The sequence below is a fragment of the Gopherus evgoodei genome, chromosome 7 (assembly GCF_007399415.2).
Source record: "Gopherus evgoodei ecotype Sinaloan lineage chromosome 7, rGopEvg1_v1.p, whole genome shotgun sequence".
Taxonomy (NCBI): Eukaryota; Metazoa; Chordata; order Testudines; family Testudinidae; genus Gopherus; species Gopherus evgoodei.
The window spans coordinates 97,441,158-97,459,554 of record NC_044328.1 but is presented as its reverse complement, the minus strand read 5'-3'; the positions used below and the strand labels follow the sequence as shown (position 1 = coordinate 97,459,554).

General features: G+C 55.7%; 2 protein-coding genes across 4 annotated transcripts in view; both read left to right on the top strand.

The window, feature by feature from the left end:
- C7H11orf80 (chromosome 7 C11orf80 homolog) overlaps positions 1–1,194 on the top strand; it is a 57,520-nt gene extending 56,326 nt beyond the window's left edge. The window contains exons 16-17 of one of the 3 annotated variants that reach the window (XM_030568754.1): positions 2–26; positions 758–1,194. In XM_030568754.1, coding sequence (XP_030424614.1) covers positions 2–26; positions 758–1,016 — 284 coding nt within the window. In that variant the 3' untranslated portion in view covers positions 1,017–1,194. The remainder of the gene's footprint in view (position 1; positions 27–757) is intronic. The other 2 variants (XM_030568756.1, XM_030568755.1) reach the window with 2 other exon arrangements.
- A 6,221-nt stretch (positions 1,195–7,415) lies between these two features.
- On the top strand, positions 7,416–14,044 carry RCE1 (Ras converting CAAX endopeptidase 1). The gene is made up of 8 exons (XM_030569223.1): positions 7,416–7,624; positions 9,436–9,538; positions 10,088–10,171; positions 10,732–10,810; positions 11,338–11,505; positions 12,127–12,198; positions 13,239–13,301; positions 13,721–14,044. The coding sequence occupies exons 1-8, from the start codon at positions 7,431–7,433 to the stop codon at positions 13,948–13,950; spliced, it is 993 nt and encodes a 330-aa protein (XP_030425083.1). The 5' UTR covers positions 7,416–7,430; the 3' UTR covers positions 13,951–14,044.
- The last annotated feature ends 4,353 nt before the right edge of the window (positions 14,045–18,397 follow it).

Here is an 18,397-nt window from a genome sequence, read left to right as displayed (position 1 = left end):
GCTACCAGAGGGAGCTGTGGCTACAGGTAAGAATGCGTGGAAAGCATTTTGAGAGGCTTAGATAGAAGGGATAAGGATTATCAATCAGGAGTGATACGTCAACATGGCTATGGGGATTTCTTTTAAAAAATCCTTCTAGATTATGCAAAAGTCTGGGTTTGGTTTTCAGAGGAGAGCAAGGTGGGCTGGGAGTGTGGAGCTCAAAGAAGGGAGTGGAGGAGGGCCTAGTGGGTTAGAGCACAGGTGCAGGGACTGGGAATCAGGACTCCTGGGTTCTAGTCCCAGCTCTGAGAGGGGAGTGAGGTCTAATGGGGAGGGGGGAGCCAGGATTCCAAGAGCCCACTGAGATCTGTGGGAATCACATACATTTCATATCTTGACCAATGGGGCCCTGTTTAGCCTAAGGGAAAGACTGGAAATTCTTTGGGGTGGGGAGACTTCCATTTGCTGTTTGAAAAAGGCACCAGTCATTTGTGGTGCCAGGCTCTTGGTAGCCCAACATAAGGGGCCTGAATTTGAGGGTGATGGCCAAGCACTGTCTGGAAATCAGGGTCCTTACAGCATCTCTAGTTGGATGCTCAAAATATGAGGCACCTGAGGTCACTCTGCTTTGGAAGAGTTTGGCCTGGATGTGTGAGCAGTACCTGGCATTGGAGGACATGAGCTCCAGGTGCTGCTGTAACCTCCCTCACCAGTGGGGAGGCTTCTCTGCTCCTGTCTAGTCACAGACCAACGCCTGTTTGTATTTATCCCACAGGGTGACCACTTGTGGCTGCAAGAGATTTCCAACCTTTCTGAATGGACATCCTGATATGGAGATGCCCTTAGCCGAGGGTATGAGAACAGCTGTGCTCCGCCTTCAGACAACACCAAATAAAGACCATCCATTCAATGGGGTTCTTGTTCTTTATTGTTGGATGTCAGTAAGGCCTAGGAGCCCCGATATGCACAAGGACACCTCTGTGCTAGGCACTGTACAAAAATGGAACAGTTTGTCCCTTGCCTCAAAGAGCTGACAGTCTTGTATTAGAAGGAGGGAGGGCAGATGGCTCTGTGGTCAAGGGACATGACGGTGGTGCAGGACTCCTGAGTTCTTCTTTGAGTATGTCCCGTGGGAGCTCCACCATAGGATGTTTGTGCCTGTGTGCTCTTGATTGAAGACTGCAAAGTAGTGCTCACAGGCCTGCCCCTGTGCAGAACACCTCATGCTGGGTGCTGGGCTCAGGTCCTCCTCAACTGCTGGCAGCTCAAGACAGTCTTTGCTGTTGGTTTCCCACTTTTCTTCCTTTATTTTTGTTTCATAGTTATTTACTTTTATTTATTTATTTATTTTTTGTGGAGGGGGTTTTCTGCCTCTGTCTTCTGGAACCTTTGTTTGTGCTGGAGCACAATTTGCTATGCCTAAGACCCCAAGGTTTAAGCCCTGACAGACCTGCTACAAGTTTTTTCCCCAACAGTGATGGACATCTGAGTTGCCTATAGTGTTTGGGGGACTCCCATATCCCCTCAGGCTGAATAGCCTGCTCTGCCGGTGCCACAACAGGTCCAGTGGCACCAGGCTCCTTGGTTGGCAACGTGGTACCAAAGGGCCCTGTGGCCCCCAACGCAACCTCTGGTGGTGGCTCACTCCGTGGCCAGAGCCTTGGAGAGACCGTCAGCCTCCCTATCTCAGCCTCCCAGGAAGGAGTCGGTGGGCGTTCATCTCTGGTTCCATGCCCGGAGGGTGACCAAGTGGTGGGACTCCAGCACAGGTGGGTACGCAGAGTACTGCACCCCCACCCTCATCCTCCCCAATGAGGTGATTATGGCCCCTGCTCCATCTGTTCCACAGGAGGACTCTATGGCCTGCCAGGAACTATTGAAAAGGGTGGCATTGAGCCTCAACTTTCAAGCCGAGGAGGTGGAGGAACCCTCGAACTCCCTCTTCAACGTCCTATCCACCTCGGTGCCGGGCAGGGTGGCTCTCCCACTCCATGAAGGAGTGGTGAAAATTTCAAACACCTTGTGGCAAACCCCAGCTTCCTTGCCCCCCATCTCTAAGAGGGCGGAATGGAAGTACTTTGTGCCTACTAAGGGGCATGAATACCTGTACACCCAGCCTGCTCCTGAGTCGGTCAACCACAGGGAGAGGCAGGGCCCACCAGGCCCTACTCCGAAAAATAAAGACTCAAGGAGGCTGGACTTATTCAGGAGAAAGGTTTATTCGTCCTCGAGTTTCCAGTTAAGAGTGGCAAACCATCAAGCCTTCCTACGGTGGTATGAGTTCAATTTGTGGGGCTCTCTGCCCAAATCTGAGGACTCCCTCCTGGGGCGTGACAGGAAGGAGTTCGAAGCTCTGGTGGAGGAGGGTACAGCAGCTACCAGGGCGACCCTGCAGGCAGCATCGGATGCCACGGATACGGCAGCAAGGTCTATGGCCTCCGCGGTGTCCATGAGGAGGGTGTCGTGGCTCCTACTGTCTGGGCTGTCCAGCGAGGCACAGAACTCCTTGCAGGAACTTTCATTCAACAGCAAGGCCCCATTTGCGAACAGACGGACATGAAATTGCACGGCCTGAAAGATTCCTGCACAACGCTTAAGACACTTGGCCTCTATGTCCCAGCTCCGGCTAGACCAAATTGAAGCCTCAGCTGGATCCCACCCAGACCACCCACTCTAAGTATGAGCCCCCTTATAAAAAGTCTTGGGACTATAAGAAACATCCACAGAGGCAGTCCTGAGCCTGGGCCTTTCAAGGGCAAACAGGCAGAAAAATGTCAGTTTTGATGGGACACGCAGGGGCGATTTATCAGTTCATACCAGGGATCCACCCACAGTAAAGCTTCCCTTCTCCAACCGGTTGTGTGGTGTTCTCCTAGAGTGGTTGTGGCTGACCTCGGACCGATGGGTCCTCAACACTGTCTCCCAGGGCTACACCCTCCAATTTACCTCTACCCCACCCAACCACCCCCATCCCTCCTGGGGGACCCGTCACAAGGCCCTGCTCAAGCAGGAGGTGGAGCGGCTCCTAGGGTTAGGAGTGGTGGAAATGGTGCCAGTGGAGTTCAAACACAAGGGGTACTACTCCTGCTATTTCCTTATTCTAAAGGCCAAAGGGGGGCTCAGACCAATCCTTGACCTGCGAGGCCTGAACCAGTACATGGTAAAGCTCAAGTTTCGCATGGTCTCTCTGGCCTCCATCATCCGCTCCCTGGATCCCAGGGACTGGTACGCCACCCTCGATCTGCAGGATGCGTACTTCCACATTCATATATTCAAGAGGCACAGGTGTTTCCTCTGTTTCATGGTTGGGCAGAAATACTACCAATTTATGGTCCTGTTTGGCCTGTCCACTGTTCACAGGGTGTTCACGAAATGCATGTCTGTGGTGGTGGCCTACCTTAGACGTTGTGGGGTTCAGATCTTCCCCTATCTTGATGACTGGCTGGTCAAGGGCAGGTCGCGGATGCGGGATCACATGGCACTCCTCCTGTCCACATGCACCGCTCTGGGCTTGTTGGTAAATGACACCAAGTCCACATTAGTCCCAATGCAGCACATAGAATATATTGGAGCAGTCCTGGATGTGACATCGACCAGGGCCTCCAGACAGATTTGAGACCCTAAAAGGGCTCATCAACATGGTCACAAGGTTCCCTGTGACGGCATGACCACAGCCAGAGCATGCCTCCAGCTCCTGGGTCACATGTCAGCATGCACACATGTGGTTCGCCACACCAGACTCAGGATGAGGCCCCTCCAGCTCCGGTTGGCCTCGGTATTCTCCCAGTCCAGAGACAGGAGAACTGTGCCCAAACTGGGGCTCACCTCCCTACAGTGGTGGTCCTCCCTGGGTAACATGCTCCACGGGGTCCCATTCAGTGGCGGGGTCCCATTCAGTGGCAGGCCCCCATCGGTGGAGCTAGTGTCTGACATGTCGGATCTGGGTGGGGGACCATTTGGGGAATGTTCAGACCCAAGGTCTGTGGTCTGCGCAGGACCTTTCCCTGTATATAAACATCAAGGAGCTCCAGGCAGTCGGGCTGGCATGCATGGCCTTCCGCTCGCACCTGGAGGGCAGAGTGATCAGGGTTCTCACGGACAACACAGCCTCGATGTTTTACATCAACAGGCAAGGTGGGGCCTGCTCCTTTGCCCTCGGCCAGGAAGCCCTCAGGCTGTGGGACTTCTGTATAGCCCACAACATTTGCCTACAAGCCTACCACTTACTGGGCACCCAGAACTTGTGGGCGGATCGCCTGAGCTGAGACTTCTCCTCTCAGCATGAGTCACAACACCCAGAGGTGGTGCACAGGATTTTCCAAGAGTGGGAAACTCCCCAGGTGGACCTGTTCGCTACTCCGCAGAACTGCTGGTATCCTCGCTTCTGCTCCGGGGGTGGGCAGGGTTGGGCTTTGGCACCATCTCCGATGCCTTCCTCCTGTCCTGGTTGGGCCAGCTTCTCTATGCCTTCCCCCTGATCCCACTGATCGGCAAGGTCTTGGAGAAGATAAAAATGGCCAGAGCCTGGGTGCTCCTGATTGTCCTGGCATGGCCTAGGCAACATTGGTACAGGACCCTCACAAGCCTGGCGGTCGCCCCGATGTGGCTGTTGCCATTGCCATTCCACCTGGACCTGCTCTCCCAGGACCAAGGCCACCTCCTCCGTCCCAACCTAGCGGCACTACCTCACGGCATGGCTGCTCAATGGTTAGGCCGGGAGGAAAGAACGTGCACAGAAGGGGTTCAGCGAGTCCTCTTGGAAAGCAGATGGCCCTCCACGTGTCAGGCCTACCTGGCAAAGTAGTCTCGGTTTTCCCAGTGGGTAGTCAGTCTGGGTGTTTGGCCCGTGGCTGCTTCGATCCAGCTCATTTTAGATTACCTCCTTCACCTTGGAGCCCAGAGCCTAGCACCCCCGTTCGTTAAAGTGCACTTGGCGGCTATATCGGCCTTCCACCCGCCGGTGCAGGGACACACGGTATTCTCCCATGCTATGACTGGCTGATTCAAGGGATTGGATCATCTCCTCCTGTACATTAGGCCCCCAGTCCAGCAGTGGGACCTGAACTTGGTACTGGGCCAGTTGACGGGTCCCATTTGAGCTGCTAGCTATATGCTCCTGGTCGCACCTCTTGCAGGTGGACTTCCTGGTGGTGATCCCATCAGATAGACAGGTCTCGGAGCTCAGGGCCCTGACCTCCGAACCTCCATACACAGTATTCCATAAGGATAAGGTCCTGCTCCAACTACATCCTTTGTTCCTCCCCAAGGTGATCTCCACCTACCACAAGAGTCAGGACATCTTCCTGCCGGTGCTCTGTTCCAAGCCCCATGCGTCCAGTAAGGAGCACCTCCTCAACATTCTGGATTTGAGATGGGCTCCGGCATTTTACCTGGAATGGACAAAGCCATTCAGGAAGTCCTCGCAGATGTTCATCACCTCAGATGAGCACATGAGAGGTCGGCTGATCTCCACTAAGCAGCTCTCCAACTGGATCACTTTGTGTATTTGTATCTGTTATGATCTGGCGGGGATACCCCTGCCGCCGATTGTAAGGGCACACTTGACTAGGGCGAAAGCCTGGTCAGCTGCCTTTTTAGCCCATGTTCCCATTCCGGACATTTGTAGGGCTGCCACAAGGTCTTCCATTCACACTTCACTTTGCATTATGCGATCGTCTCCCAAACCAGAGAGGATGCTGGGTTTGGCAGGGCAGTACTCCATCCTGAGAGTCTGTGAACTCCTACCCACCTCCAACAGGTATAGTTTGGAATTACCTAATGTGGAATACACATGCGCAATCACTCAAAGAAGAAAAGACAGTTGCCTTTTCCATAACTGGTCTTCTTCGAGATGTGTTGCTCATATCCATTCCACATCCCGCCCTCCTTCCCCTCTGTTGGAGTTGTCTGGCAGGAAGGAACTGCGAGTGGAGGAGCGCGCAGTGCCCCTTATATGGCATCATGGAGACACCACTCCAGGGGCCACCAGGGGTGTTCCCCTATGGGTGGTGCTAGGGAAAAAACTTCAGGCACCAGTGCACATGCCGAGCACACACATCTACTGTGGAATGGACATGAGCAACACATCTTGAAGAACACCAGTTACAGAAAAGTTAACTGTCTTTTTGCTGTCTTTTATTATCTATCCCTTTCTTAATGAGTCCCAACATTAGTGAGGAATGCTGTGGAGGAAGCGGGGGGGAGTGCTGAAGGGTTGTAAGGGAAGAGAATGATCTGAAAGTTCCGGGGACTTGCACTGGGGTATGTGACATCAGGGAGTGCCGAGGAGTAGCTGGAGGGGAGAGGTGGCGGGGGGGAACCAGGAGTGCTGGCGAGGTGGCTGTCGAGTCCTGGGGGGGGTAATGGGGGTGACTGAGGAGTGCTGGTGGGGTAATGGGGGTGACTGGGGAGGAGGGGTAGTGGGGGGAGACCAGGAGTACTGGGGGAAGAGCAAGGATGACCAGGATGGGCTGGGGGAATATCGGGGAAGGGGGGGGACCGGGCAGGGTTAGGGAGTAGCATGGGGAGGGGGCTGACTGGGGGAGTAATGAGGGGTGACTGGTGAGTGCTGGGGAGGAAACAGGAGTACTGGGGGATGAGCGAGGGTGACGGGTTGGGCTGGGGGAGTAGTGGGGAAGGGGGGTGACCGGGGCAGGCTGGGGGAGTAGTGGGAAGGGTGACTGGGGAGTAGTAGGGAAGAGGGGGGACTGGGTAGAGTTAGAGAGTAGCCGGGGGAGGGTGGGGTGACTGGGGAGGGCTGGGGGAGTAGTGGGGAAGGGGGGTGACCGGGGCAGGCTGGGGGAGTAGTGGGAAGGGTGACTGGGGAGTAGTGGGGAAGAGGGGGGACTGGGTAGAGTTAGAGAGTAGCCGGGGGAGGGTGGGGTGACTGGGGAGGGCTGGGGGAGTAGTGGGGAAGGGGGGTGACTGGGGCAGGCTGGGGGAGTAGTGGGAAGGGTGACTGGGGAGTAGTGGGGAAGAGGGGGGACTGGGTAGAGTTAGAGAGTAGCCGGGGGAGGGTGGGGTGACTGGGGAGGGCTGGGGGAGTAGTGGGGAAGGGGGGGACCAGGGCAGGCTGGAGGAGTAGTGGGGAAGGGGAGTCACGGGGGGGGGCGCAGGGAGAGTAGTGGGGAAGGGGAGACTGCGGAGAGTTAGGGAGTAGCGGGGGGGGGGAACCTGGGCGGGCTGGGGAGAGAGCGGGGAGGCCGGCGCGGGGACCGGGGCGGGCTGGGGGAGTAGCGAGGGAGGAACCGGGGAGTAGCCGGAAGGGAGAGGGGGGACCAGGCAGCTGGGCTGCGCACAGATCCCCGGGCCGCGGGGAGGGCCCGGCTCTCCCGTCACGGGGCGCGGTGCACAGGCCGCGGGCGCTATGGGGGTGCCTGGGCCCGTCCCGGACCCTCCCTCGCTCCCGCCTCTCCCCGTCACGGGGGGCGGGCCGGGCCGGCCGGGCGATGTCGGCTGCAGCGGATGCGGCCCCGGGCTGGCCGGAGGCGCCGGGCCCGGTCAACTCCCTCTGGGTCCCCGCGGCTGGGCCGGCGCCGGGCCCCGGCTCCCCCGCGCTCTGCTGGGCCGCGCTGCTCGCCTGCCTCAGCCTGGCCTGCGCCTACGTGGGCAGCCTCTACGTGTGGAACAGCCACCTGCCCCGGTGAGTGACACCCCCGGGACCGCCCCCCCCGCCCTGGTGAATGACACACACACACATATACCCGGGACCGACCCCGGTGAGTGGCCCCCTCCGGGACCGCCCCCCCCCGCCCCGGTGAGTGACCCCCCCGGGATCGCCCCCCCGCCCTGGTGAATGACACACACACACATATACCCGGGACCGACCCCCCCCCACCCCGGTGAGTGGCCCCCCCCGGGACCGCCCCCCCCGCCCCGGTGAGTGACCCCCCCGGGATCGCCCCCCCCCCGCCCTGGTGAATGACACACACACACATATACCCGGGACCGCCCCCCCCCACCCCGGTGAGTGACCCCCCGGGACCGCCCCCCCGCCCCGGTGAGTGACCCCCCCGGGATCGCCCCCCCGCCCTGGTGAATCTCACACACACACACACACACACACACATATATACGCGGGACCGACCACCCCCCGGTGAGTGACCCCCCCGGGACTGACCCCCCCCTGCCCTGGTGAATGACACACACACACATACATATACCCGGGACCGCCCCCCCACCCCGGTGAGTGACCCCCCCCTGGGACCGACCCCCCCCCAGGTGAATGACACACACACACATATCCAGGACCGCCCCGGTGAGTGACCCCCCCCCGGGACAGACCCAGCCCCCCAGGGACCGACCCATCTGCCCTCGTGAATGACAGCCCCCCGTCCCCCTGGGACTGACCCACTTGCCCTGGTGCGTGACCTCTCCTCCCGATACCAACCCCCCCCAGCCCCCCCCTCCAGGCATCTGCCCCAGTGAGTGACCCACTCCCTCCCGGTACCAACCCACCTGCCCTGGTGAGTGACCCCCTCTCCTGATACCCACCCACCATCCCTCCAGCCACCTGCCCGAGTGAGTGAGCATCTAAGTGTCCCCACATACTGGCCAGCAGACCAGCATCCACCGAAATGCCGCCTACAAGCAGCGTCATCCAGAGGCATCACAGATTTTCGGCAGCATTTCGGCGGCAACGCCTCTGGATGACGCCACTTGTTGGTGGCAAAGCCTATTGACGTTGCCGCTTGTCGGCGACATTTCGGCGAATGTTTGTCTGCCGCTACGGTCCTCCGTGGCTCGTCATCTGGTGCCCGCCAGACAAAAAAGATTGGGGACCACTGAGCTAGGCCATCGCTTCTGGCCCTGGGAGAAACTGTCCAGTGCCTTGGAATGGAAACTCCTTGGGGCAGAGGGGCTGTTTCTTTTCTCCAAGTTTATGCAGCGCTGGGTGCAGTGGAGTTCTGGGCCATGACTGCACAATTCATATAATAATAATAAAGGGAACTGACGTAGTGTTGCCTTCCTGAGTCTGCAGAGAGGCTGAAATGATGGCTGGAGGAAGTATGAAGGCCTCAGTCCTCTATGGGAAACAAATGCCGGTGTTAAATGTTGCATGGCCAGTAAGCAGATGGAATAGGAGAGGTTGTGGGAATTGGCAGGAAAATCATTAGATGTGAAGAGCCACAAAGATGGGGAAGAAGGAGGGAACTCAGGAAAGGTGGGTGGGGAAGGAGGAGAAATAAAGGCCAGAGGGGAATGGGGTGGGGGAATTCTGTCCCCAACATCAAATTGTCATTAACAGTGGGATTCGGCTCCCTCCCCCAAATGAGCCCAACACCCCTGGCTTACATCAAGACACACAAAGGGAAAAGCATAGCCCAAAGTCACATGGTGGGTTCGTGGCAGAGCCAGGAACAGAACCCAGGAGTCCTGAGGACCTAGACCCTAGGCCACACAACAGAGCAGCCTCCATTCCTCTGCACCCTAAAGGTTTGTCTCCATTTGCAGAGACCACCCAGCCGTGATCAAGCGGCGATTCACCAGCGTTCTGATTGTCTCCAGCCTCTCGCCACTCTTCGTCTGGCTCTGGAAAGAGCTGACAGGCATTAAGGTAAGATTGTCACCTGGTCTCTATCGCCTCCCTCCCCTCCCCCACCCATCTGCAAGTTAGGCTGCCTACCTGGGAAAGTAGTCATGTGACTCATGTAGCAAGCTGGGACTCCCTTGCAGCTAGCCTGGTCCTTCACATTGCCCCTCCTTCCTACCTAATCCCATCAGGGAGAATCCTTTTAGTTAGTGCTGTGCCAGCCACTGCCTCACCCTCTGGCTCTGAGTGTTGTATGACATGGGTGCTTGCACACCCTGATTAAGATCAGGCGCCCCTGTCATGCTGGGGACTGCACAGACCCCCCAACCGAAATCAGGGCCCCATGGTGATAGGTGCTGCACAGGGGCACAGTGAGAGACAGGCCCTGCCCCGAAGAACTCACAGTCTAAGCAGACACAGGGTTGGAGGGGAAACAAAGGCACCGAGAGGAGAAGGGACTAGCCCAAGGTGTCTGAGCCCTATGCACTGGGGTGTGGGAGCTGGCTGCAGGGCTGGGCCAGGGGGTGATGGCCTGCATGGTCCTGATCCACATGTGTCTTGTGTTTTGCTCAGCCAGGTATATCCCTGCTAGTTCTGCTGGGCTTCCGACTGGAGGGAATTGTGCCAGCGACTCTACTGCCCTTGTTGCTCACCATGGTATGTGTAGGGCTAATGCCCTAGGGCTGCCCTGCCCCAACCTGCCAGGCCCCTGATAGAGGCTTTGCTGGGAGCAGGTGCCTGCTTTCTCTTGGGGGCCAATGGTTTGCCCATCAAACTGCCTTCTCCCCAGCCCCGCTTGCTTTGGCATGCCAGCAAACACAAGAGATGCCAGGCTCAGTGGTCTGCCCTGTGCTGCTGCCCTCGCTGCAGGGCATGGACTCCTCCATTGTGGGGATGTGGTGCAGGCTGCTCTGTCCTGACCTTGCTAGCAAACTGGGCATAAAAGAGCTGCCCCTCTGAGATCAATCAGAAGGACTATGACTCACTGGGCAGACTGGGCTTAATAGCCAGATGCCATCTCTAGAAGTGCTGAGCAGAGATTTCCAAACTGCCCAGGGGCTTTAGGTGCCCATTAAAATGCCAGGAAGCCAGGCACCCAGATCCTTTATGTGACGTTTGAACAATGGCTGCTGTCTCTGGTGGGGACAGGACTGACAGCTGGGGTAAACCTGAATGCCAAAGGGGACGCTCACTCAGCACCTCCTTTCCTGTGCCAGGTCCTGTTTCTTGGGCCCCTCATTCAGCTCTCAATGGACTGTCCCTGGGACTGGGTTGATGGACTGAAGGTCATGTTTGGTAAGGCCTTGCTATTTAGATGATGGTAGCAGGTAGGAACACAGACCAAAATCGTCTCCTCTCATGCTGCGTGCTGAGTGCTGCGCGGACACAGTGAGAGACAGTCCCTGCCCTGAGGAGCTCACAGTCTAGCTAGACAAATGGTGGGAGGGGAAACTGGGACGTGGAGAGGGGAAGGGACTCACCTGAGGCCATTGGTAGAGCCAGGATTGTACCCCTGGCTCATGCTGCCTGTAACGGCAAGCTGCAGGGAGTGTTGGTGGTGAGCTAAGGGCACTAGGGGGCGTACATCACCAGAGCTCTATGTCCTCTGGGAGCCGCTCAGAGCTAGTGGGAGTGCACAGGGACAAAGAAGGGGGTCCCAGAGTCATGGGAGGGGGCACCCTCGGCCTATTTTTGCTCGGATCTATTGAGATGAGATGCCCCAGCAGCACTGGTGCGGGGAGCTCTGTGCCAGGTCTCCACAGGACATCCCAGAGACCTCCAGCAATGCCAGACACATAATGCTACCTTCCTTGTCCCTGCAGACCCCCGCTTCTGGGCGCTGTGCCTGAGTGACATGCGCTGGCTCCGCAACCAGGTGATCGCACCCCTGACGGAAGAGCTGGTGTTCCGGGCTTGTATGCTGCCCATGCTCATCCCTTGCACTGGCCTGGGGCCAGCCATCTTCACCTGCCCGCTCTTCTTCGGGGTTGGTGAGTACCCAGCACTGCTCAGGCCCCCTGACTGAGCTGCCTCATGATAGGCAGAGCCCCCTCCTCAGCCACTGCAAAGCATCCAGGCAGGGTCAACAGTATGGCTCTGAACACAGCTTCCATCCCCCACCCCTAGGTTGTGGTGCGGGCAGAGTCAGGGGCATGGGACCTAAGCCCAGCATTGCTCCTTCTCACGTCACTTTTCCCCACCCCTTCTCTCTCTCTACCTTCTTCTTCCTGAACCCAGTGGGGCTGAGGGGTTTGCACTGATCCTACCTCCACCCCCTGAGCAGCTTGGCAAGGGAACAGTGTGTGGGGGGAGGCCGAGTTCAGCTTCTCTACTCCCCTCCCCAGGCCCACTGAGCACAAAGCAAGCCCATCTGAGCTAGGGGTGTCTGCCTTGGGCTCAGGAGCATGGATTAGAACCCTCAGCCCTATGCACAACCCCCTGCCTGGTGCCCACTAGGGGCCAGCATGCTCCCAGAGATGGGGAGCAGGTGCAGGTGGGGTTGGTGCAGCCTGGTCCAAGCAGGGTTCTTCTCAGATCAGCTCCTGCCAGTGGAGGCTGGGGAGGGGGTGCCGGGCTGGCCACAGGCACTGATGGACATTTCCCTCTTCCAGCTCACTTCCACCACGTTATTGAGCAGCTACGGTTCCGCCAGGGCAGTGTGGCCAGCATCTTCTTGTCGGCAGGTAGGAAATGGTTGCCAGGGTGATGGTCCTGAACTAAGGACCCCTAGACCAGCACTACCTTAGCCTGCTCTGGGTGCAGCTGGTTGCGTGTGAACCTGCTAGCATTTCCTCCTCATTACCAGGGGCAGAGGTAATTATGGTCAAATCCCTACCTAGAGCAACCCCACACATCTAGCCAGCCCTGGAGCTCCCCTGTGCCTGTCTCTGGCTCTTAACTGAGGAGAATCCCCTCCCTCACTCCCACTCCCGGTCTGCCACCAATGATGTGTGTCTGTACCACAGGTGTGGAGATGCAGCCATCTCTGGGGAGAGGAATATGAATTGTCCCACGGTATTTGAGGCTGTGGGGTCAAAAACACAATGAGAGCAGTGCAAGTTGCTGGGAAGAGTCTGGAGCGAGTTGGGGGCGGGTGGTGAACAGCAGCTTCCCTCCAGAACAGCTGGTGAAGTCTGGAGGGAAGCTGCCAGTGGTGAGCAAGGCAGCAAGAAAAGAAGGGATACGGTAAGTGGGGAGCCAGTGGATACAACCCTGGTGATTGAGTTCCATTGTCAAAGGGGAGCTAGTAACAGAGCTGAAATAGCCACAGAAGGGATAATATCTAGAAAGAGGAAAAGTTCCAGGAGACCAGTGAGGGAAATAGGGCTACTAAATATCCTGTAGACAAGGTGAAGTGACAAGAACAAAGACATTGGCAGAGGAGGGTTAATCGTTCAATCAATCAAGAAGCCAACACATCAAGGAATATGTGTCTTTATTGAAGCTGGAGCTCAAAACAGTGTGAAGGGTGGGGTTTATGTTCAAATCCGTTGTATTATCTAAATCAAAATTCTTTTGTTCACTATATGTAAATTGTAATCTAGAAAGTGACTTTAATTAACATAACTGTAGTTAGTTTGGCCTCTCTCTGGATCCCTGGTGGTGGGGGAAGATGTTGCAACCCTGTTTTAAGCGCACACAGTTTTTGGCCAGAAGTGATCAGTGGTGATGCTGTATGAGGGAGTTTCAGTGGCTCTCTAAAAGATTCTGCTCTCTCCTGCAGCTTTCCAGTTCTCATACACAGCTGTCTTTGGGGCCTACACAGCATTCATCTTCATTAGGACAGGTCAGTGTTGCAGGTTGCCTTCCTGTGCAGAGTTCCCTCCCCAGCCTGGCATGGAACCACCAGCCATTTCTCTACCCTCTGCCACAGGGGCTCTATTGAGATAAGACCAGATGCCTGTCTTGGAAAGAGTCCCTTTCCCTGTTTATGCCCATGTTCCTCCCTTATAACCAGGTGGGCTCCAGGGGTTTGCCTCTCCTGCAGGGCAGTCTGCACTCCAGACTCCCACCCACCTTGTGTCACACATCACCTCCATGTAACAAAATTAGTTCCACACATGTAAAAAATTAGAGAGAACACTGGCTCCAGTCCCCACAAAGCTGTCACAGGGCTGCTTCAGCTCATCTCTAGGCTTATGAATGCATGGTTGTGGCATGTTGTGGTTACAAAAAAAAAAAAAAGTGTTCTCTTCTCCCATCCAGGACACCTGATTGGCCCTGTATTGTGCCACTCCTTCTGTAACTACATTGGCTTCCCTGCCATCTGTGCTGCCCTGGAGCATCCCCAGCGCCTCACTGTTGTCATCTCCTATGTACTGGGCATGGTGCTCTTCCTCCTGCTCCTGCACCCCATGACTGACCCAGCTTTCTTTGGAGACATCCCTATTTGCTCTCTGTCTGCAACCAGTTCTGGCTTCTCTGTGTGCTCCTGACACCTGGGGCACGGGTTTCAGACCCGACAGCCCCCCTCCCCGCCTGAGAGCAAGAGATATATTTTTTTATTATTAAAGTACTTTGGAAGGTGTGCTAACTTGTCTGTCTTCTACTGATTTTGAGGGCTGCTACCACAGGCCCTTCTCCCATCCCAATGGGGTAATATCATTTAAATCAGCTTCTGTACCAAATGACTGGAGGATAGTTAATCTGACACCAGTTTTTAAAAGGGCTCCAGAGGTGATCCTGGCAATTATAGCTTAGTAAGCCTGACTTCTAGTAAAGAACAAAATTGTCAGACACAGACGAACAGAGTTCATTGGGGAAGAGTCAGTCAACAAGCATGTGAACAAAAAGGATCCAGAGCACTTAGATTTTCAGAAAGCCTTTTTAGCAAGGTAAAGTGTCATGGGATGAGAGAGGGGGAAGGTCCTGTCATAGGTCAGTAACTGGTTTAAAAGATAGGACTTAATGATCAGTTTTGGGAATGGAGAGAGGTAAATAGTGGTGCCCATGGGGGTGGGGTCTGTACTGGAACCAGTCCTCTTTATGAGCTACAAAAGGATCTCTCAGCATAATCCCAGCTATGCATATAGGACCTGGGGGTGGGCAGGGGCGGTGTGCAAACAACATTAATAGGCAGCAGGTTTAAAGGGAAGCCTGGACTCTAGTCAGGAAGACTGGACTAGTGCAACCATTGGTCTGACCCTGTAGGGCCATTCTTACACGTTTTGCAGTAAACCCTCACTTAGGAGCAACCTCAGCACCTGGTTTTCATAACTCTGCCCACCACCTTAGGGTGGGTCTTTCAGAAGTTTACACCTGACCATCGTTAACACAGCTCTGAAACTAGTGTGCAGACAGAAAATTTGTAGCTTGGACTCTGCTTCCTCATTGCCAGGACTGCCCAGAGGATTCAGGGGGCCTGGGGCAAAGCAATTTCAGGGGCCCCTTACATAAAAAAAAAGTTGCAATACTATAGAATACTATATTCTCGTACGGGCCCCTGCAGGGCCTGGGGCAAATTGCCCCACTTGCCTCCCCCGGGCGGCCTTGCTCATTGCCCCTTCTAGCAAACCCAACAGGCAGCCACTTGTGCCTGCCCTGCTGGGTCTGAGCCTTGCAGCTCTGCCCCTCCCCACAGCCAGCTCAAGTTGCTGCCTGGGCAGGGCCCAGTTTGGACGGACCAAACAGCGTCTCTTTGGAATGTAGCTGGGCCTCGGCTGTCCGTGAGCCTGTGACCGCCGTGGCCACGCCCCGCTAGTGACTGAGGGTCGGGGTTGGGTCCCCGTGCGGGGTAGGCACTCTCTGCACTCCTCTTGCCTTTGGCTTCGGGTGCTGCAGGTGCTGCTGCCTCTACTCGCTCACGCATAGGCCGCTTCTGGGCTTATGCCGCCACCCCAACCAATACGAGCGGAGCACCCCCTCCCCCCATCTCCAATGGGGCAGAGACTGCGCGTGCACCATGACGCATGCGCAGTTTCTGTGGGGGGGAGTGTTTGGTCCTCCTGCGCATGCCCGTCCCCAGCCAAGTGGTTACTATATCAGGGGCCAGCAAAGGACTAGTGCTTGTGATCGCTAGGTCCCTGCGGAGGGGAGATATATGGGAGAGAGGCAGATCTCAGTGTAGGGGCAGATCAGGGATCCTCCCTCTCTCTGTAGCAGGGAGCTCTGCCTGGGAGCAAGTGGTGCTATTGTAGGAAAGGGGCACTACCCTATACAGCCTAGTAGCTGCTGCTACTGTTATAGGATGTGCTAAGTAAAAGCTTACACTGGGGGGAAATCCCTCTGTAGGGGCCTGCACGTTGGCTAGGGGAGATGATGCCTGGCTATGGGGGGGCAGGGGCTCGCTAGCAGTCTCTCACTTGCTCCTTAAAATATCCCAGTTTGTTCCACCACCATGCAGGAACATTTCTGCTCTCACTGGCAGCAGCACCAACAGGCTCTGGCCTGCAAACTCCCTCCACCCCCAGCAACAAAAATCAGGCCTGGTGTGGAGAAAGCAAATGAAGTGTTATTTACCCCTTCACCCAACACACAGACCAGGGTCACCCAATGACTAGGCGTCCGGCTTAAAACAAACATAAGGAAACACTTCACACAAGGCACAGTCAGCACATGGAACTCATTGCCAGGATTGTTGTCAGGCCAAAAGTCTAACTACACAGCTTCAGAAAAGAATTAGCTGACTTCATGGAGGATAGGTTCCTCAGTAGCAAGTAGCCAACATGGTTGGGGATGCAGCCCCATGCTCTGATTGTCCTTAAACCTCTAACTGCCAAAAGCTAGGACTACAGGGGCTGACTCATTTGATAAATTGCCCTGTTATGTTTATTGGCTCTGAAACATCTGGCACCAGCCACTGCTGCAAACAGGAATAATGGGCTAGAATGGACCATTGGTCTGAGCCAGTATAGCTGTTCTCACATCCTAATGCGGGGAAGCTGGCTCCTGGGTTAGAATCAGCAAGGCAAAGATTTCTGACCCAAAGGGGCTTGAGTCTCCTGCAAAGGCCAAGCAGGGCCAGTAGCTAGGAGCAGATGTTGGACAAATCCACACTGGGAACAAGAGGCAGATGTTTAGCAGGAAGAGTGAGTCCTCAGTGGGGCAGCTCCCCCGGGGCCAAGTTAGGGTGGGGGGGGATATGCTTCATTCCTTGGGGGCTTTTCATGCAGGCCAGATGGCTCTAAAAGCCATGCTCTGGCTCCACCACCAGATCTGACCTGGAGGCAGGAGTGACTGTGGGGCTCCTCTGGCCTAATGTCCTGCAGGGAGTCTGGCTGGAGACTCAGAACAAGTCCCTCTGGCCTTGGAATCTTTCCCTACACTAGCAACGAACAGCCCCACTGTGTGGAAGCTCAGAAATGTACAAGGATCTGGTTTCACTAATTGCATCCCCGCACTTTTCGCTGCTTTGACACTCGTTTATCTAACAGCAGTCTTGTAGCACTAGGGCCACTCCCAATCCAGTGTGGTAATGAATCAAACATAATACGTGTCAGGCATAGGCGCCAACTTTTCCCAGTGCCGGTGGGTGCTCACCTCCAGTCCCACCCCCATTCCAACCCCTTCCCCAAAATCCCTGCCCCAACTCCACCCCTATTGGACCCCTTCACCAAATCCCCACCTCTTCCCAGAGCACCGTGTTCCCCTTCTTCCCCCTCCCTCCCAGCGCTTGCTGCTGCTAAACAGCTGTTTTGCGGCATCAAGCACTGGGAGAAGCGGGGACAAGCCATGCTCAGGGGAGGAGGTGGAGTGAAGGTGAACTGGGGTGGGGGAAGCAGGGAACTCAGTGGGTGCAGAGCACCCACCAATTTTTCCCCCTGGGTACTCCTGCCCCAGAGCATCCAAAGCCAGCACCTGTCCCAGGGGAGGTATTGGCTTAATTTTACCAACAGAGGTAAGTGTCTACACTACTGCGGTAAGTCGACCTACGCTATGCAATGCCAGCTACATGTATAACGTAGCTGAAGTTGATGTACTTAGATCGACTTACCGTGGTTTCTTCCCTGTGGTGAGTCGACTGCTGCCGCTCCCACATCCACTCTGCCTGCGCCTCTCGTGATGCTGGAGTACTGGAGTCGACAGGAGAGGGCGCGGGGATCGATTTATCGCGTCTATCAATCCCCACTGGATTGATTGCTGCCCACCGATTTGGCGGGTAGTATAGACATACCCTCAGTGGGGGCAGAGTACAGGGATTGACTGAAGAGCAATCTGCTGTTGATTTGGTTGGTCTTTGCTAAATCGAAGGCTCTTGGATCAATCACAGCTGTAGCATAGATGGTGGATAGCTTCCCCAGGATCACACAGGGCTGAGGAATAGAGCCCAGGAATCCTGTCTGCCCTTTTCTAAGCACTAGATAAACCTCCCCTCCCAGAGCTGGAGCTAGAAGCCAGGAATTCTAACTGCCACACATACCACAGTAAAGAAAGGATTTAAAAAGTCCCCTTCCCTCACCACAGTAATATACTCCCCCTTCCCCTGCCCCAAGGCAGCCACAATAAAAAACACTCAAGTCACCAAAACCTTAATTAACAGGAAAAAAAATTCTTAGGACCCAGCCTTCCTTTCTCTGCCACATATACCTCAAGGAACCACACTGGCAAATGGCTTACTACTGCCTGCACAGGGGCTTTTATACAAGGCTCCTTTCCCATCATGCTCAGCAGCAGAGGTAAGCCCATCCAACTTGCCCCTGAAGGGCTGAGAACCAGCCAATCACTGCAGCATTTGAGTATTTTTCCCACTGTGCCAGGCTTCCCTTCACCTGGAGTTACAGCATCTGTCCCTGGTGACAGAGTGCAGAGAACTTCCTCTCCCTCCATGCTAGGCATCCTCTGACGAAATGGGTTGCGTCAGGAGCCATCAATTCATGGCATTAGGCTCCAGGCAGGGAGCTTGGAGCAACAGAAGCACCAAGCCCTGCAGGGAGTGACTTACCC